At 37.3% G+C, this 17,613-nt stretch overlaps 1 protein-coding gene across 3 annotated transcripts in view; it reads left to right on the top strand.

The window, feature by feature from the left end:
• The window catches only part of ANKIB1 (ankyrin repeat and IBR domain containing 1), a 154,175-nt gene that overhangs the window by 109,144 nt on the left and 27,418 nt on the right, over nt 1-17,613 (top strand). For all 3 annotated transcript variants that reach the window (XM_046021413.1, XM_046021411.1, XM_046021412.1), the window contains one exon: nt 13,914-14,002. In XM_046021413.1, coding sequence (XP_045877369.1) covers nt 13,914-14,002 — 89 coding nt within the window. The remainder of the gene's footprint in view (nt 1-13,913; nt 14,003-17,613) is intronic.

Raw genomic sequence — 17,613 nt, 5'->3', positions numbered from 1 at the left:
TGATGAATAGTCATAATTTATATTTGTTGTATGCTTGATGTGTACCAAGCATTATGCCAGATATTTTCATGTATTGAATTCTCCCAACAGTGCTATGAGTTCAGTATTGTTATTACACCCATTTTACAGATAAAGAAACTCAGGCATAGAGAAGTTGCCCAAGGATATGCAGCTAAGAAATGGCAGACATGGGATTAGAACCAAGCTCTGATTCTAGAACCCATGCACTTTAACTCTAGTAACAAATTGCTGAGAATAGACTAGAACATGTTTAGAACTTAAATTTTTTTCGTAAAATTGAAGACTCTAGCAGTGATTCTTAACCGTGGATGTCTAGAATTAAAGACCCATTTTCATCATAGGCCCCAACAAGTAAATTTTTGATGTAGTAGGTTTTGGAGTAAGGCCCCCAAAAAGAAGCTTGTAGGTGGTTCTAATGCACAGTCCTAGTTAAGAATCAGTTTGTATGTCTTGAGTTTTTTAACTGTATGTCTGTCAGCATTCTGCTTTATTCAGAGTAGATTCAATAATTAACTGTTGGGTGTTTTTTTTTTTTTGTTTTTAGGTAATTAAATGATCAGAAAAAAATAGTATTTGTTCTCCTTTTCTCTCATTTCCAGATTTATCACATATGCAAGGGTATACTTTAGATGGATATAAGACTCTACTTACTTACTTATTTATCAGAAACCAAAGTCAAATTATAGCACTGCTATACTAAAAAGGCATAGTTGGAGAAATAATCCTATCCTGAAAGGTCTATTTCTTGCCCTCATCATCATTATCATAAGCTAAAAATATTTCTTGAATTGCCAGTCTATGTATAGCACTGAACTCTCTAGGTCAGGTGTCAGAAAACTACTGTTCCCACCAGTTTTTGTTGGGATACAGCCACACCCATTTGTGCCAGTTTATTTTCTGTGGCTGCTTTCAGGCCATGGCAACATTATGTAGGTCTGACAGAAACGATATGGCCTACAAAACTGCCCAAATATTTACCATTTGGTTCTTTACAGAAGAAGTTTGCTAGACTCCTGTGCTAGGTGCTTGAATGAACTGATGAAAGGAAAATCATATTGACTACCATGATGACTAAATCAGTCTCAGCAAGTAAAATAGCAACAGAATATTGAATATTAGGTTATATCCACATGCCTTTTAGTAATTTTTCAAAACATTTATAAGACAAATTCATAATTTTTAGTTTTACATGGTTTACTGTTTACTGATTGGTTCTTAACTCTACCTCACTGCCTCACCAGAAGAGGTCAGGATCTAGCTCAGTGAATGAATACACATGAGCTTAATTGTTCATAAATAAATAGTCCTTAGATGAATATGAACTCACTTTACTATAACATAAGAATACTGAAGTTAAAAAATAAATAAAGGAGCTTCCTTTTTGAGATAGGGTGGAGTTTCTTCAAATATTAAAGTTCATGTGCCCTAAGGCACCCCACTACATGTACCCTGTGCATCTAATTTATTTATTTATTTTTTCAGCGTAACAGTATTCATTGTTTTTGCACAACACCCAGTGCTCCATGCAATATGTGCCCTCCCTATTACCCACCACCTGGTTCCCCCAACCCCCCCCCCCCCGCCCCTTCAGAACCCTCAGGTTGTCTTTCAGAGTCCATAGTCTCTTATGGTTCACCTCCCCCTCCAATTTCCCTCAACTTCCTTCTCCTCTCCATCTCCCAATGTCCTCTATGTCATTTGTTATGCTCCACAAATAAGTGAAACCATATGATACTTGACTCTCTCTGCTTGACTTATTTCACTCAGCATAATCACTTCCAGTCCCGTCCATGTTGCTACAAAAGTTGGGTATTCATCCTTTCTTTTTTTTTTTTTTTTTTTTTGACCATATACCAAGACCACAGGGCCTCTGTTGAATTTTATCCTGGTTCAGGGGACCTGTGAATGACCACATGGATTCAGGGTCACATTTGGTAATTATTTACTCTTTCTCCTATTCGTGAGGGTGGTAGAGAGCGTAGCAAATAGAATCATTTTCTGGATGTAACAATTCTAATTCTAAATCCTATTCTAGGATTTTTACATTGCCTGTCTCACCTCTCTAGGCATTAATTTGCAATCTCTGTTTTTACATTCTTACCTACCTACTCTTATTCATGTAGTATAAGAGCTTTACCTATAAGGAGAAATTTCTAAAAATTAAGAAAAAAAGAAATTCTAAGAGTTCTACTGCCCTTATCTACTATTTATTTCAAACAGAGGCAAAATCTGCTGTGTGCAAAAGGAAGCTTTATAAGAGATATCTTTATAAAATAAAGGCATATAATTCTGGGTTTTGCTTCTTTCTTTCCCCAGAAAACTCAGAAGTATTCTCTAAAGATGATTACAGAAACCACAAGAAAAGGCAATAATAGCTCCTTTTTTTTTTAAGAGCTGCATGTGACAGAATGAGTTGAGAGCCATCCACAAGGGACAGCTGGATATAACTAAACATATTTATTTATTTATTTATTTATTTTTTTTTTAAAGATTTTATTTATTTATTTGACAGAGAGAGAGATCACAAGTAGGTAGAGAGGCAGGCAGAGAGAGAGGAGGAAGCAGGCTCTCTGCGGAGCAGAGAACCCGATGCGGGGCTCGATCCCAGGACCCTGAGATCATGACCTGAGCCGAAGGCAGCGGCTTAATCCACTGAGCCACCCAGGCACCCCAACATATTTATTGATAAGAGGGAAAGTAGGAGTAGACATTTCCCTTCCCACCACAGTTTAGCCCTTTCTCTTGTAACTTGTTTTCACCCACCACTTCTTTGCCTTTATTAACTGAACCTGGAATGCTTTTTCCCCCTAGCCTATATAATTATATTTTGTCTGATTTGACTATATTACCCCTGGACAGTGTCCATAACTTGAGCCAATGACCATCTCCCCTCCGTTTTTATTAAATAGAATATGCTACTATGTAACTTCTGTGCCCTCTGAGCAAACTCCAAGTGTTTCTTCTTTGAGGCAACTCCTTAAAGATTTGCTCTCAGGGACACCTGGGTGGCTCAGGCATTTAAGCATTCAACTCTTGATTTTGGCCCAGGTCATGATCTCAGGTCTTGGGATCAAGCCCCACATCAGACTCTGCACTCTGCACAGAGTCTGCTTGTCCCTCTCCTTCTTCCCCTCCACCTGTTTGCGCTCTCTTTCTGTCTCTAAAAAATAAAATCTTTTTAAAAATATAAAATAAAATAAAGATTTGTTGTCAGAAATACTTAATACCACCCAAATTCTAATCTGTGAAGAGAGGAACTCAAATTTAAGCTTAGGTATAGTGGCCATTTCCCTCCTCCATTACCTCAGAGTAACCCCAGTCCCTTCAGTCACAAGCATTGCCCCTGGAAATGGAGAAACTTAAATGGAATTCATCTCTTCAAAATCCATAGACAGTCAAATGTATTTTAGAGTTATTCAATAAAATTGACTAGCATGAGTATTCTAAAAACAGTACTGTGCGGTTTTTAATGTATCACCCAGCTGTGGAACATTTATTTAGTGAACTATGCAAAGAAACCTATAAAATAGTGTCACCATCACCATGAAACAAATTGAACCCAGTAAGATTTGGATTATAGAGATAAAACTGATAAGAAATCCCAGCCATCAGGTTTCTAGTCCACTGAAGTTTCCAGTGAATCAGAATACAGTGTGCAGACTTGTCAGGTATTTCGGGAAATTTTACAAGTGAAATGTCTATTAGTGCATTAATATTATCGCCTGCTTTCCTGTTAGGATCATGAATCTTTTTTTTTTTTTTAAAGATTTATTTATTTGACAGATAGAGATTACAGGTAGGCAGAGTGGCAGGCAGAGAGAGAGAGAGAGGAGGAAGCAGGCTCCCAGCTAAGCAGAGAGCCCGATGCGGGGCTCGATCCCAGGACCCTGGGATCATGACCTGAGCTGAAGGCAGAGGCTTTAACCCGCTGAGCCACCCAGGTGCTCCGGATCATGAATCTTGATTGAGTTAAAGCATAGTTTCATGCTTCATCTCCTCCACAGACTTCACAGACAGTGGACTCTTTAGGAGTCCTCTGGGCAAAATAAGTGTTGTTCTTTGTGGGCCCCAATAGTTGAGTCTCATCTTGTCTTGTAAAATTAGAATCTCAGTTCCTTAGCTTAATAGCTCTGGTTCTGGAAAACGATGTTTCCAGACTGGCAGTATTTAACTATTTGTGTATAAGAGTCCTGCCAACAAGCAGAACTTATTCCCCAACTTGTCCTAGGCCCAGAAATGAAACATCATATTTCTTTGATAGAAACTGATCATAAGACCCTGTTTAAATATCATGTCTACTCTATACAAATTATCATGCTCACCTAAATAAATACTGTTGAAAGTTCAGTTGTATCAAGTTTCAGTGGAGCAGGTAATTGACATTAATTGAAGACACAGGGCCTACATTTGAGACTTAACTGCCACTAACTAGCTGTGTGGCTTGATGATAAACAAGCATCCCCCCTTATAATACAGTAATAGAGTTGAAGCCTTTGTAACTGATGCAGTCAGCACAAAATGTATTACTTCCAAAGCCAAACTATTTGAATTCAAATCTCAGCTCATCTGCTTGCTATCTGTGTGACCTTTAGCAGAGTACTGAGCCTCTCCATGCATGTAAAAGGGGGATAACAGTACCAATTTCAAAGAATCATTACATGGATTAAATGAGTTGGTGCATGTAAGGAATTATGTTGACTGATATTTTCAAAAATATTAGTTCTTGTTTGTTTAGAGAGAGAGAAAGAGGTGGGGGGGTGTGACAGAGAAAGGAAGAGAATCTTTTTTTTTTTTTAATATCTTATTTATTTATTTGACAGACAGAGATCACAAGTAGGCAGAGAGGGAGAGAGAAGGAAGCAGGCTCCCCGCTGAGCAGAGAGCCTGACGCGGGCCTCGATCCCAGAACCCTGAGATCATGACCTGAGCCAAAGGCAGAGGCTTAACCCACTGAGCCACCCAGGCGCCCCGAAAGGAAGAGAATCTTAAGCAGGCTTCACACCTAGTGTGGAATCTGATGTGGGGATGAATCTCACAACCCTGAGATCATGACCTGAGCAAAATTAAGAGTTGGATGGTTGGGTCACCTGGGTGGCTCAGTGGGTTAAAGCCTCTGCCTTCAGCTCAGGTCATCATCCCAGGGTCCTGAGATTGAGCCCTGCGTCAGGCTCTCTGCTCAGCAGGGAGCCTGCTTTCCTTCCTCTCTCTCTGCCTGCCTCTTTGCCTACTTATGATCTCTGTCTGTCAAATAAATAAATAAAATTTTTAAAAAAATGTTTAAAAACAAACGAAAAAAAGAGTTGGATGCTTAACTTACTGAGCCATCCAGGCACCCCAAAGATAATAGTTTTTTTAAAATTTTAATTTTTAGTTAACTTGTTAATTAAGGGAGAAAGTTGTCTAAAAGAGAATCATAAGAATTTACTTACACAGGACGGGTCATTAATAAAGTTCTAAAATGGCAGTGAACTGAAATTGTCAACTTTTTTTAAGAGGGAGGTGTTACCTTTATTTTTTTTTTACTGTACTAGAAACATGTAATGTGATAAAAATTGTTACAGCAGCAATCATATTACAGTGCATAAATATATCGAAGTGGCACACTGTATACTTTAAATTCACACAATGTTACATGTCAAATTTATCCCAAAAATTTTGGAAAGAAAAAAAAATTTTTTAAGATTTTAATTCTTTGTTAGAGAAAGAGAGCAGCAGTTGGGGGAGCAGCAGGCAGAGCGAGAAGGAGAAGCAGGCTCCCTGCTGAGCAGAGAGCCTGATGTGGGGCTCAATCTCAGGACCCTAGAACCATGACCTGAGCCAAAAGGCAACCAAAGGCAAAAACACTAAACTGACTGAGCCACTCAGGCACCCTAAGAAAAAAATTTTCTAATTGAAAGCTTGCATAAATGAAGTGTTTTGATCATGTTTTCAAAATATTTTATAACATTTTATAATAAATTTTCCCTACCTACTTATTTTTTAATCCAATTAATTAACATATAATATATTATTAGTTTCAGAGGTAGAAGTTAGTAATGGTTCAGTCTTATATAATACCCAAGGTTCATTACATGTGCCCTCCTTAACGTCCAACACCCAGTTACTCCATTTCCTACTCCCCTGACCTCCTGTTGGTTTCCTCCAACAGGAAACCCTGTTTCCTATGATTGAGAATCTCTTATGGTTTGTCTCCCTCTCTGATTTCGTCTTGTTTTATTTTTTTCCTCTTCCCCTATAATCCTGTTTTGTTTCTTAAGTTCCACATCTGAGTGATAATTACCTTTCTCTGTTTGACTTTTTTGCTTGGCATAATATCCTCTAATTCCATTCACGTCGTTGCAAATGGCAAGATTTCATTTTTTTGATGGTTGAGTAGTAGTCCATTGTGTATGTATGTATGTATGCATGTATGTGTGTATATACACACTACATCTTTTTTATCCATTCATCTGTTTATGGACATCTGGGCTCTTTCCATAGTTTGACTGTTGTGGACATTGCTGCTGTAAACATCGGTGTGCAGATGCCCCTTTGGATCACTATATTTGGATCACTATATTTGTATCTTCAGAGTAAATACCCAGTAATGCAGAAATTGTCAACTTCTTGGTGGGAATTTCCCATCAGATTATGAAACTTTAGTAGAAGATTTTTCCTTTTCCAGAATCCTTTGGAGCCCTTTATATTCCTGCCAATGATTGTGCATATTCACAGATTTTTAAGGAAAGAGCCATTCTTTAATCTTTTGATATTAGTTAACCATTAGTTAACATCCTTAGTTAAGGATTTTATATTAGATGATCTTTTTTTTTTTTTTCCTTTATAGCAAAGCACTCTTTCTCTTAGTGAACACATTCTATTGGTGTGTCTAAATTTCAGTGGACCGTGTGGCAAAATTCTTCTTCCAGTTTCCTTGTTTTTAGTGACATTTTGAGGTGCAGTCTTGACAAGTACCAGATCTGTCAGAATACTTGTCACCAGTCATCTGTGTCTTGATTAAAACTTTGTTAAGGAATTATATTCCAATCTCTTTACTACTTGTCTCAGAATAACATCTCCCTGCACGTGACATAATTCAGATTATCAATCACATAATGTCTGGTAGCATTGTTATTACCATACTTTAAAGTAGTTGGGCTTATTTTCCCAAATGCCTTAGTTTTAAGAGGCAACCTCTAGCTCCCTTTTTAAATTTATAGTCATTGGTCTAACTTCTTTTTTATGTAAAAAGCCTCTCCTTTTTATACCCACTCTTAGCATTGCATTGGAAACGGCCATCGAATTAGAACATTCAGAAGTGATCCTGCTAATTGGGCTAGCACCTAAGGAAGCAGCAGGTCTGTGTCCTCCTGTGAGGTTCTGGAAAAGAAAATCTTTTGCTGTGTAATGCAACACAGGCTCAGAGACCAAGCATACCAATAAGCAGTTATGCTCTTTTGAAGAAATAACATTTATTTTTCAGACTCCATTTGAAAAACTGAGCTTTCCTCTCCACTGCCTCTCCCTCTGCGTATTTTCTCAGTTCTGTCAGAAAATGTCCTAACACCAGAGCCAGTCATATAGGTATTGATTCTAGTAGGTAAAAAAATATTCAATATGTTTAATCTTCAGGGAGAAAACTCTTAAAATTAATGGAAATATCTTATTTCATTGACTTCATTTGTTTTAGATACTGCAGATATAGAAGTCTATTTTACACCCAAATTTTTTTTAATAAGTCATGAGAAACCTAGATTCTGTATTCCTACATGTCTTCTCAAGCACCATATGGAAACACTATTCCTAGATCTGTGGCATATTTTTTACTCTGGTGTAAGCTAGTATATGTGCCAAATAAAATTAACAGTTATCACAGATACCCCTTCCATTTCTGAGAAGCAGAGCTTATTTTAATATGTACTAAAGCAAATGTAATATATCTACTTCCATTTTTTTAACTTCCATTTTTAATCAACTCAGTATTTTTTGAATGACTATTAAGTTACCACTGAGTTACTAAGAAACATTATAAAACAGCAGTTATGGAAAAAATTTCCCAAATGCCAGATTCAGTAATGTCAGGAATTGAAGCAAACAAATTACTGTTTCAAGATAATTGGTGTTTTTTTTTCTTCAAAACATTTTTAAGTATATAATTCAGTGGTATTAAGTACCTTCCTAATGTGTGCAACCATTTCCTATCCATTTACAGAACTTTTACCTCATACCAGACAGAAACTAGCCATTCAGCAATGACTCCCCATCCTCCCTTAACACCTTAGCCACTGGTAACCACCACTGTACTTTCTGTCTCTGTAAATTCCCTGTTCTGGGTCTCTGATGTAAGTGGAACCATATGATATTTTTCCTTTTGTGTCTTATTACACATAGCAATATGTCTCAAGATTCAACCATGTTGTAACATAAATCAGAATTTCATTCCTTTTTATGGCCTACTAATATTCCATTGTGTGTGTATATGCCACATTTTATTTATCTGCTCATTTGTTGATGGACACATGGGTTGTTAACCATATTCTGGCTGTTGAGTGAATAATACTGTTTTGAACATGGGTGAGAAAGTTTTTAGTCATTGATTTCAGTTCTTTTAGGCATATCCCTAGGAGTGGAATTGATAGATCATGTAATAATTCTGTGTTTTATATTTTGAGGAACTACCAAACTGTTTTCCATAGCAACTGCATCATTTTAGATTCCTACCAGCACTGCATAAGGGTTCCAGTTTCTCCATATGTTCCCAACACTTGTCCTCCAGTTTTCTAATAGTAGCTGTTTTAATGGGCTTGAAGTAAAATTGTTAAGATTTTTTTAAGTTTTTTTTTAATTTTAAAAAAAAATTTTTAAAGATTTTATTAAATTATTTATTTATTTGACAGAGAGAGGGGGAATATAAGGGAGAGAGAGACAAGTTTGGGAGGAGAGGGAGAAGCAGACTTCCTACTGAGCAGGGAGCCCTACAGAGGGCTTGATCCTAGGACCCCAAAATCATGACCAAAGGCAGATTCTTAACCCACTGAGCCACCCAGGTACCCTGTTATATTCTTAATATAGTAAAATGTTGCTTCTTAGTTTGTAAGACTTAACTTTATTAACAGGGTGTCTTAACAGATTTAAACTTTGCAAATATGATCTTTGTATAAAGTAACACATCATGATGGTGATGATGCTGATGGAACCTGCAGATTGGTTTTACTCCCCCTCAAAATGATATTTTGTTATTTACTGTAAAATTTCCTTTGTACTACAGAATATACCATCATATTGAATTAAAATAAGTAATTCGTAAATGCCTTAGCGCTTTTTAATGTTTGATTTCTATATAGCTATAGAAGAATGTAAAATCAGGTTACAAATGATAAATTGATATGTTTCTTATTATTTAAATCTTGCCAAATTCCAGTGAAATAGAAAATTGGGATTCAGCAAACTCAAAAGTAAATTCGATTAACCTGTTACTTGGAGATTTTAAGGTGAGATAACAAAAGAATGTGATGTAATCAAAAGAAAGGTAGAGTAGCCATCCTTATTATCACTCAAACTAGATTTTAAACCAAAGACTGTAATAAGAGATGAAGAAGGACATTATATCATAATAAAGGGGTCTATCCAAAAAAAAGATCTAACAACTTTAAATATTTATGCCCTTAACTTGGGAGCAGCCAAATATATAAATCAATTAATAACAAGGAGACTCATTGATAATAATACAATAGTAGTAGGGGACTTTAGCACCCCACACACAGCTGTGGACAAATCCATCTAAGCAGAAGATGAGCAAGGAAATAAGGGCTTTGAATGACACACTGGACCAGATGGACTTAACAGGTATATTCAGAGCATTTCACCCTAAAGCAGCAGAATGCACATTCTTTCAAGTGCACATGGAGCACTCCCCAGAATAGATCACATTTTGGGTCAGAAATCAGGTCTCAACCAGCACAAAAAGATTGAAATCATACTATGCCTGTTTTCAGACCACAATGCTATGAAACTAGAACTCAACCACAAGGAAAAATTTGGAAGGGCCCCAAATACATGGAGATTAAAGAACATCCCACTAAAGAATGAATGGGACAACCAGGAAATTAAAGAATTTTTTTAAAATGCGAAAGCAAATGAAAGTGAAAACACAACAGTTCAAAATATTTGGGATGCAGCAAAGTCAGCCCTAAGAGGGAAGAGTATAGCAATATGGGCCTTCCTTAAGAAGTAAGAAAAGACTCAAATATACAACCTAACCTTACACCTAAAGGAGCTGGGAAAAGAACAACAAATAAAGCCTAAATGCAGCAGGAGAAGAGAAATAAGATTGGAGGAGAAATCAATGATACAGAAATAAATTTAAAAAAACAGCAAACAGTAGAACAGATCAGCAAAAGTAGGAGCTAGTTCTTTGAAAGAATTAATAAGATTGATAAACCCCTGGCCAGACTTATCAAAAAGAAAAGAGAAAGGACCCAAATAAATAAAATTGTGAATGAAAGAGGAGAGATCACAACCAGCACTGCAGAAATACCAACAATATAAGAGAATAATATGAGCAATTATATGCCAACAAATTAGGCAATCCAGAAGAAATGAATACATTCCTAGAAACATAATCTACCACAACTGAAAGAGGAGTAAATAGAAAACGCGAACAAATCAGTAAAGAAATTGAATCCATAATCAAAAATCTCCCAACAAACAAGAGTCCAAGGCCGGATGGCTTCCCAGAGGAATTCTACCAAACATTTAAATAAGAGTTAATACCTACTCTTCAGAAGTTGTTCCAAAAAACAGAAATGGAAGGAAAACTTCCAAACTCATTCTCTGAGGCCATAATTACCTTGATCCCAAAACCAGACAAAGACCCTACCAAAAAGGAGAATTATGACCAAAATTCCTGATGAACCTGGATGCAGAAATTCTCACCAAAATACTAGCTTATATGGTCTAACAGTATATTAAAAGGACTATTCACCACAACCAAGTGGGATTTATTCCTAGGCTGCAGGGGTGGTTCAACATCCACAATCAATCAGTGTGACGTACCACAGTACTAAAAGAAAGGATAAGAACCATTTAAACCATATGACCAAAAGCATTTGACAAAGTATAGCATCCTTTCTTGAGAGGATGTAGGAAAAGAGGGAACATTCTTCAACATCATAAAAGCCATATAAGAAAGACCCACAGCGAGTATCATCCTCAGAGGGAAGAAAGAACTTTTCCCCTAAGATCAGGAACATTACAAGGATGTCTACTCTCACCACTGTTCATCATCGTAATGGAAATCCTAGCCTCAGCAATCAGACAGCAAAAAGAAATAAAAGGCATCCAAATCAACAAAGAAGTCAAACTTTCACTCTTCACAGATGACATGATACTTTATGTAGAAAACCCAAAAGACCCCAGCAAAAAATTGCTAGAACTGATAGAGGAATTCATCAAAGTTGTAGGATATAAAACCAACACACAGAAGCCTCTTGTATTCCTATACACTAACAGTGAAATAGCAGGAAGAGAAACCAAGGTATCAATCCCAATTGCAATTGCACCCAAAACCATAAGATACCTAAGAATAAATCTAACCAAAGAGGCAAAGGATCTGTACTCAGAAAACTATAGAATACTCATGAAAGAAGTTAAGACACACAGAAATGGAAAAACATTCCATGCTCATGGATTAGAAGAAAAAATATTGTTAAAAATATCTGTGCTATCCAAAGCAGTCTACACTTTGAGTGCAATACCTATCAAAATACCACCAGCATTTTTCACAGAGCTGGAACAAACAGTCCTAAAATATGTATGAAATCAGAAAAAAGACCTCAAATAGCCAAAGGAATGTTGAAAAAGCAAACCAAAGCTGGTGGCATCACAATTTTGGATTCCAAGCTCTCCATCAAATGGTGTTGGGAAGATTGGATAACCACGTGCAGAAAGATGAAAACTGGACCACTTTCTTACAGCATACACAAAAACAAATTTAAAATGGGTAAAAGACCTAAATGTGAGACAGGAATCCATTGAAATCCTAGAGGAGAATAGATACAGCAATCTCTTTGGCCTCAGCTGCAGCAAATTCTTGCTAGGCACGTCTCCAAAGGCAAGGGGAACAAAAGCAAGAATGAACTATTGGGATTTCATTAGGATAAAAAGCTTTTGCACAGCAAAGTAAATAATCAACAAAACTAAAAGACAGCCTACAGAATGGGAGAAGATACTTGCAAATGAAATATCAGATAAAGGGCTAATATCCAAGCTCTATAAAGAATTTATCGAACTCAATACAAAAAAAAAAAAAAAAATGCAGTCAAGAAATGGTTAGAAGACATGAACAGACATTTCTCCAAAGAAGACATACAGATGAGCAATAAACACATGAAAAATGCTCAACATCACTCGGAAATACAAATCAATGAGATACCACTTCACACTAGTCAGAATGGCTAAAATTAACAACCCAGGAAACGGCAGATGTTGGTGAGAATGCAGAGAAAGGGGAACACTCTTACAGTTTTGGTGGGAATGCAAGCTGGTGCAGCCACTCTGGAAGACAGCATGGAGGTTCCTCAAAAAGTTGAAAATAGGGGCGCCTGGGTGGCTCAGTGGATTAAGCCTCTGCCTTTGGCTCAGGTCATGATCTCAGGGTCCTGGGATCGAGCCCCACATCGGGCTCTCTGCTCAGCAGGGAGCCTGCATCCCCCTCTCCTTCTGCTTGCCTCTCTGTCTACTTATGATTTCTCTCTGTCAAATAAATAAAATGTTTCAAAAAAAAAAAAGTTGAAAATAGATCTACCCAAAGACCCAGCAATTGCACTATTAGGTATTTACACAAAGTATACAAACATAGTGATCTGAAGAGGCACCTGCACCCCATTGTTTATAACAACAGTGTCCACAATAGTCAAACTGGAAAGAGCCCAGATGTCCATTGACAGATGAATGGATAAAAAAAGGTGGTACATTTCTACCATGGAGTATTACTTAGCCATCAAAAAGAATGAAATCTTGCCATTTGCAACAATGTGGAAACTAGAGGGTATTATGCTAAGGGAAATAAATCAGAGAAAGACAAATACCATATGATTTCACTCATATAATTTAAGAAACAAAAAGATGAACATAGGGGAAGGGAAGGAAGAATAAAGTAAGATAAAAACAAACAGGCAAACCATAAGAGACTCTTAACTGTAGGGAACAAATAGCGTTGCTGGAGGGGAGTGGCGGTGAGATGGTGTAACTGGAAGATGGGCATTAAAGAGGGAACTTGAAGTAATGAGCACTGGGTGTTGTATGCAACTGATGAATCACTAAATTCTACACCTGAAACTAATAATACGCCATATGTTAACTAAATAGAATATAAATTTTTAAAAAAATTTTTAAAGAATATGATGTAAAATAGTATTTTTCAAACTTTAAAATGCAGAAGCGTCATGGGGTAAGTTTGATAATGTGTAGATTCTAATTAGTCAGTCTTGATGGGCCTGCTCTTCAGCACATTTAACGAGTTCCTGAGTGACATCAAGGCTGCTTGCCCAGAGAACAGACATTGAGTACAAGAATTTAAAGTATAGTGAAGATAGACCCTAACTGATTTAAAAAAAAAAAAAAATCTGTGGCTCTTCTGGCATGCAAAAGTAAATTACAGGTATTAGGTGATCTATTTTGAATGTTTTAACAATGTGTAAATGAATGTATTGATTAAAAAAACAAATTGGACCTGGTGGTATCAAGCTCTGGAATCACATTTTCAGTTCCTCTATTGAAATGCTTCTCTCCCTGGTCACTGTGCCTCAGTTTTCTTAACCTTAAAATTGGAAGAGTACTTTCCATCTTTTTTTTCACCTTGATGTTGATAAAGAATTTTTTTTTAATTGCCTCTTCTATGTTTTCCTCCTTAGGGAGTGCCTTGGTGAAGCACATGAGCCTTGTGACTGCCAAACATGGAAAAATTGGCTACAAAAAATAACTGAAATGAAACCAGAAGAACGTAAGGGGAATCTTAGATAGCTATACTACATTATATTATACTATATATATGTTCTAACAGCATTCAAAAGATAATGTGGCCCTATTAGAGTCTTCATTAAGTAAGTCTTCAAGTTCATTAATGCTGTAGCTCTCCAGTTTAACATTACACGTCTAAGTAACACCCTTTTGGACATCACAAGGTTTTTGCACTGGGGAATCACAGACAGGTTCCATGTTTCTAACTGACTGTTTTCAGTTAAGATAAACAGGGTAAACACAGGTCTCATTGAAGCCCTTCTCCCACAACCGCTCCCCTTTATCCTGGGGTGGACCAACTAGCCTTTTTTGTACCTCAAGGGAAGAAGTATATAAACTGTAATGAGAGGAAGCGTCTTATTTCCCTAGAAACTTCCAGTGGATGATAAGTTAATTTCTTGGCATTGGCATTGTGTGGCTCTGTAGATTTAGTTACTTTAAATAGCATGTCTAACTATTTTTGCTATATGTATTCTACAGAAATGCTACGAAATTGGTGTTAGTGATCCCATTTTGTAGATGAAGTAATTAATATTTAGATTGGATTGAGTGACATCAGGGACAGGGCATGTGCCTGGAAACAATAGGTTTTAATTAGCCTTTCTAATAGCAGTTCCTGCATTTAACAAGTAAATATATCTGTTTTGTGATTATTTTTCACCCCCACAGAGGGTTTTATGATAGCTGTTTTCTTCCAAACTAATATAAAAATTAATTTCATTTTTTCCCTTTTGTATAATGGAGTTAGTTTGAGGTATAACAAATCAGGATTAAGACTCCACTCAGTGATTCTGCACTTAATGTGAACAAAGCACATGATGATGATGCCAGCCTTCAGAAAGTACATAAATAGAAGGGAAGCTGTCAGATCATTATAATATCATATGATAACTAATATTGTTGGGTAGAGGTAAGAGTACAAAAGCAAGAAAACTAAATCAGATTGGGAAAACAAGAGGACTAAATCAGGTTGGGCAGGAGGGTGTCATAGAACCTTCCTGAAGCGAGTGAGATAGGAATTGGGTTTTAGCGTGTCTGCAGAGGCAGAGGTGTGGTAGGTATTCCTGTCAGCAGCTCAAGTGATGCTGGGAGAGCCTGGCTGACAGCTCTGAGACCCTACAGGCTTGTACTATATCGGGCAATATACCATTGCCCAAAAACTGGTCATTAGCATTTTATATTCGCAAGATTCATTTTGTACACTGACTCAGGGTTATTCAAATCCATGAAGAAGATAATACTATGTAAACCAAAATATCAGTTTATTAATTGATAATGAGGGGGATCCCTTTCACATGATGAGAAGGCTTATGTCCCTTATCCAAAAGCAAAAGAAAATGGATAATCTTAGGATATTTTTTAGGGAGACCTGATTAAATATTCCTGCCCTGTACATTCCTCATTCAACCAACAAATATTTTTTTGAGTGCCTGCTATGTGCTAGGAACTTCCCAAATTAAAAACACCGGTATAGATTGTTTTTGTTCCCCAGGTGCATTGTCTCTTGAATGCCAGATATAGCTTGCCATTGCTCCCCTGACACCCACTGTTTTCCCTATTCTGATATGTATGGGTCTGTGTATATGTGCAAGTTCCATAAACAGATTAATACTATTACCCTGCAACACCTTTAAACATGACAAGACCATTGGATTTTGCTTCTTTTTTTGTTTCTGGCACCAAGAAACATCTATATTTCTGTTAGATATGGTTGGCTATCGCTCACCTACCTATATTTCTTTATACCTTTATATGAAGCTCAACATTAAGGTCCATGGGAGAAATTGCAAGAGATGAGGCTGGAAAGGCAGGTGTTGCCAGATTTTGAGGAGTTTTGCCAAATTGTCTGAAGTTAATCTTATTAACAGAATAAGCTATCTGGTGCATTTTTTTAAGTAGGAAAGTGGCCTTGTCTGAGGATTTTTATGAAGATATTTGATGACTGGGCAGGTGAGACTGAAGGACAGAAAGATCAAAATATGGAGGTGAATTTTTAGTTTTGAGTCAAAGGATGAATGATTGGCTGATGTAGGAAATGCAGATATGAGAGTAACTTTCAGGGAAAAATCAATTATTTGTTTGGACATTGTGAACTTTGATGTACTTGTAGGACTTATATGTGGAGGTGTGCAGTGGGATTTTAGAAGTGCTTGTCTGCAGATCAGAAGAGATGCTGAGAAAACTTAGGGATAGCTTGTTGCATTTAAGTGGTCTCTATGTTATTTATGTAACATTTATTGAGTGCTGCTTTATATTAGAATGTGGAAATAAGGTGCTGTCTACATTCTTGAAGTTTACATTTTAGAGATGAAGACAGTGATATACAAAACTAAGAAGAAGAAGTATTATTAATGCTGTGAAAGAACAGCATACCTGTAGTATATTGTTGAGGGAGGGGAGAGATCAAAGAGAAGAGTTTTCTCTCATCCTTCTCTCATCTGCCCTCTCATGAGAGGGTAAGGAAAATCATTGTGAAAGAATTGGTGCACAAGCCCCATCTTGAGAGCTGATAGATGTTCTTCACATAGACTGTAACAGGAAGGGCATTTAGGCTTCAGGTGAAGGAAAGCTGTGAAATAGCACAGCATGTTCAGGGATGCAGACCCTGCAGTATAACCAGCACAAAGGGGAGTGCACTGCGACATGAGACTGCACAGGCAGATGTCCCAGTCAGGTGTCAGGACGGGGCGGGGTTTCTCTGGGCTGCTGGGAGGTCTGACTTCATCCTGAGACACTGAAAAGCAGTTCTGAGTAGGAGAGTAAGAATTGAAGGTGCTTACTTACTCAGGTGAAAATGTGGGTGGTAAGTAGAGACTGTTGGGAGACAAGTAAGAATGTTGTTTCTTAAAAAACTTCAGAATGTCCAGGTGAGAGGATAATGAGGGGTTTGAACAAGACAGGGGCAATGCAGACAGGAGAAGAGAGGTATACACAGGAGAGTTAAGACGATGCAGTTAATATATTAAGTTATGAATCTTGTGTACTGACCAACTGCCTAGAGTGTTAACTCACCACCAGAAATAACTAGTACAATATATGGTTTATTAATTCTTGAGAAGAAAATGGCCATAAGTGTCCAATTTAAGATATGAAGCAAACTTTTTTTTAAGATTTTCATTTATTTATTTGACAGAGATAGAAAGATCACAAGTAGGCAGAGAGGCAGGCAGAGAGAGAGAGAGAGGAAGCAGGCTCCCTGCTGAGCAGAGAGCCCGATGAGGGGCTTGATCCAGGGACCCTGGGACCATGACCTGAGCCAAAGGCAGAGGCTTAACTCACTGAGCCACCCAGGCGCCCTGAAGCAAACATTTTGAAACGGGTGTTTTTACTTATCTTACCATTCTAAAATTGTTCATTTGTTCCATACGCACGAATAAGTTTTTACTAGGGCAAGAGAAAGAGGACGAACTAGCTAGTAAGTGCAGATGATCACTAAAACTGTGACAAAATATCCTTACATATGGCCATGATCCTGATAATGAGGACAGAAGAGAAATAGAAGAACTAGAAAATGGTATATATGGTGTATACACAGTTACTTCTGGTGGCCAGAGACAGGGAGACCGCAAATGAAAAATAAGATTTCCTTAGAGT

Source organism: Meles meles, chromosome 10 (assembly GCF_922984935.1).
Source record: "Meles meles chromosome 10, mMelMel3.1 paternal haplotype, whole genome shotgun sequence".
In the NCBI taxonomy this organism is placed as follows: domain Eukaryota; kingdom Metazoa; phylum Chordata; class Mammalia; order Carnivora; family Mustelidae; genus Meles; species Meles meles.
This window is presented reverse-complemented; position numbering and strand designations above follow the sequence as displayed.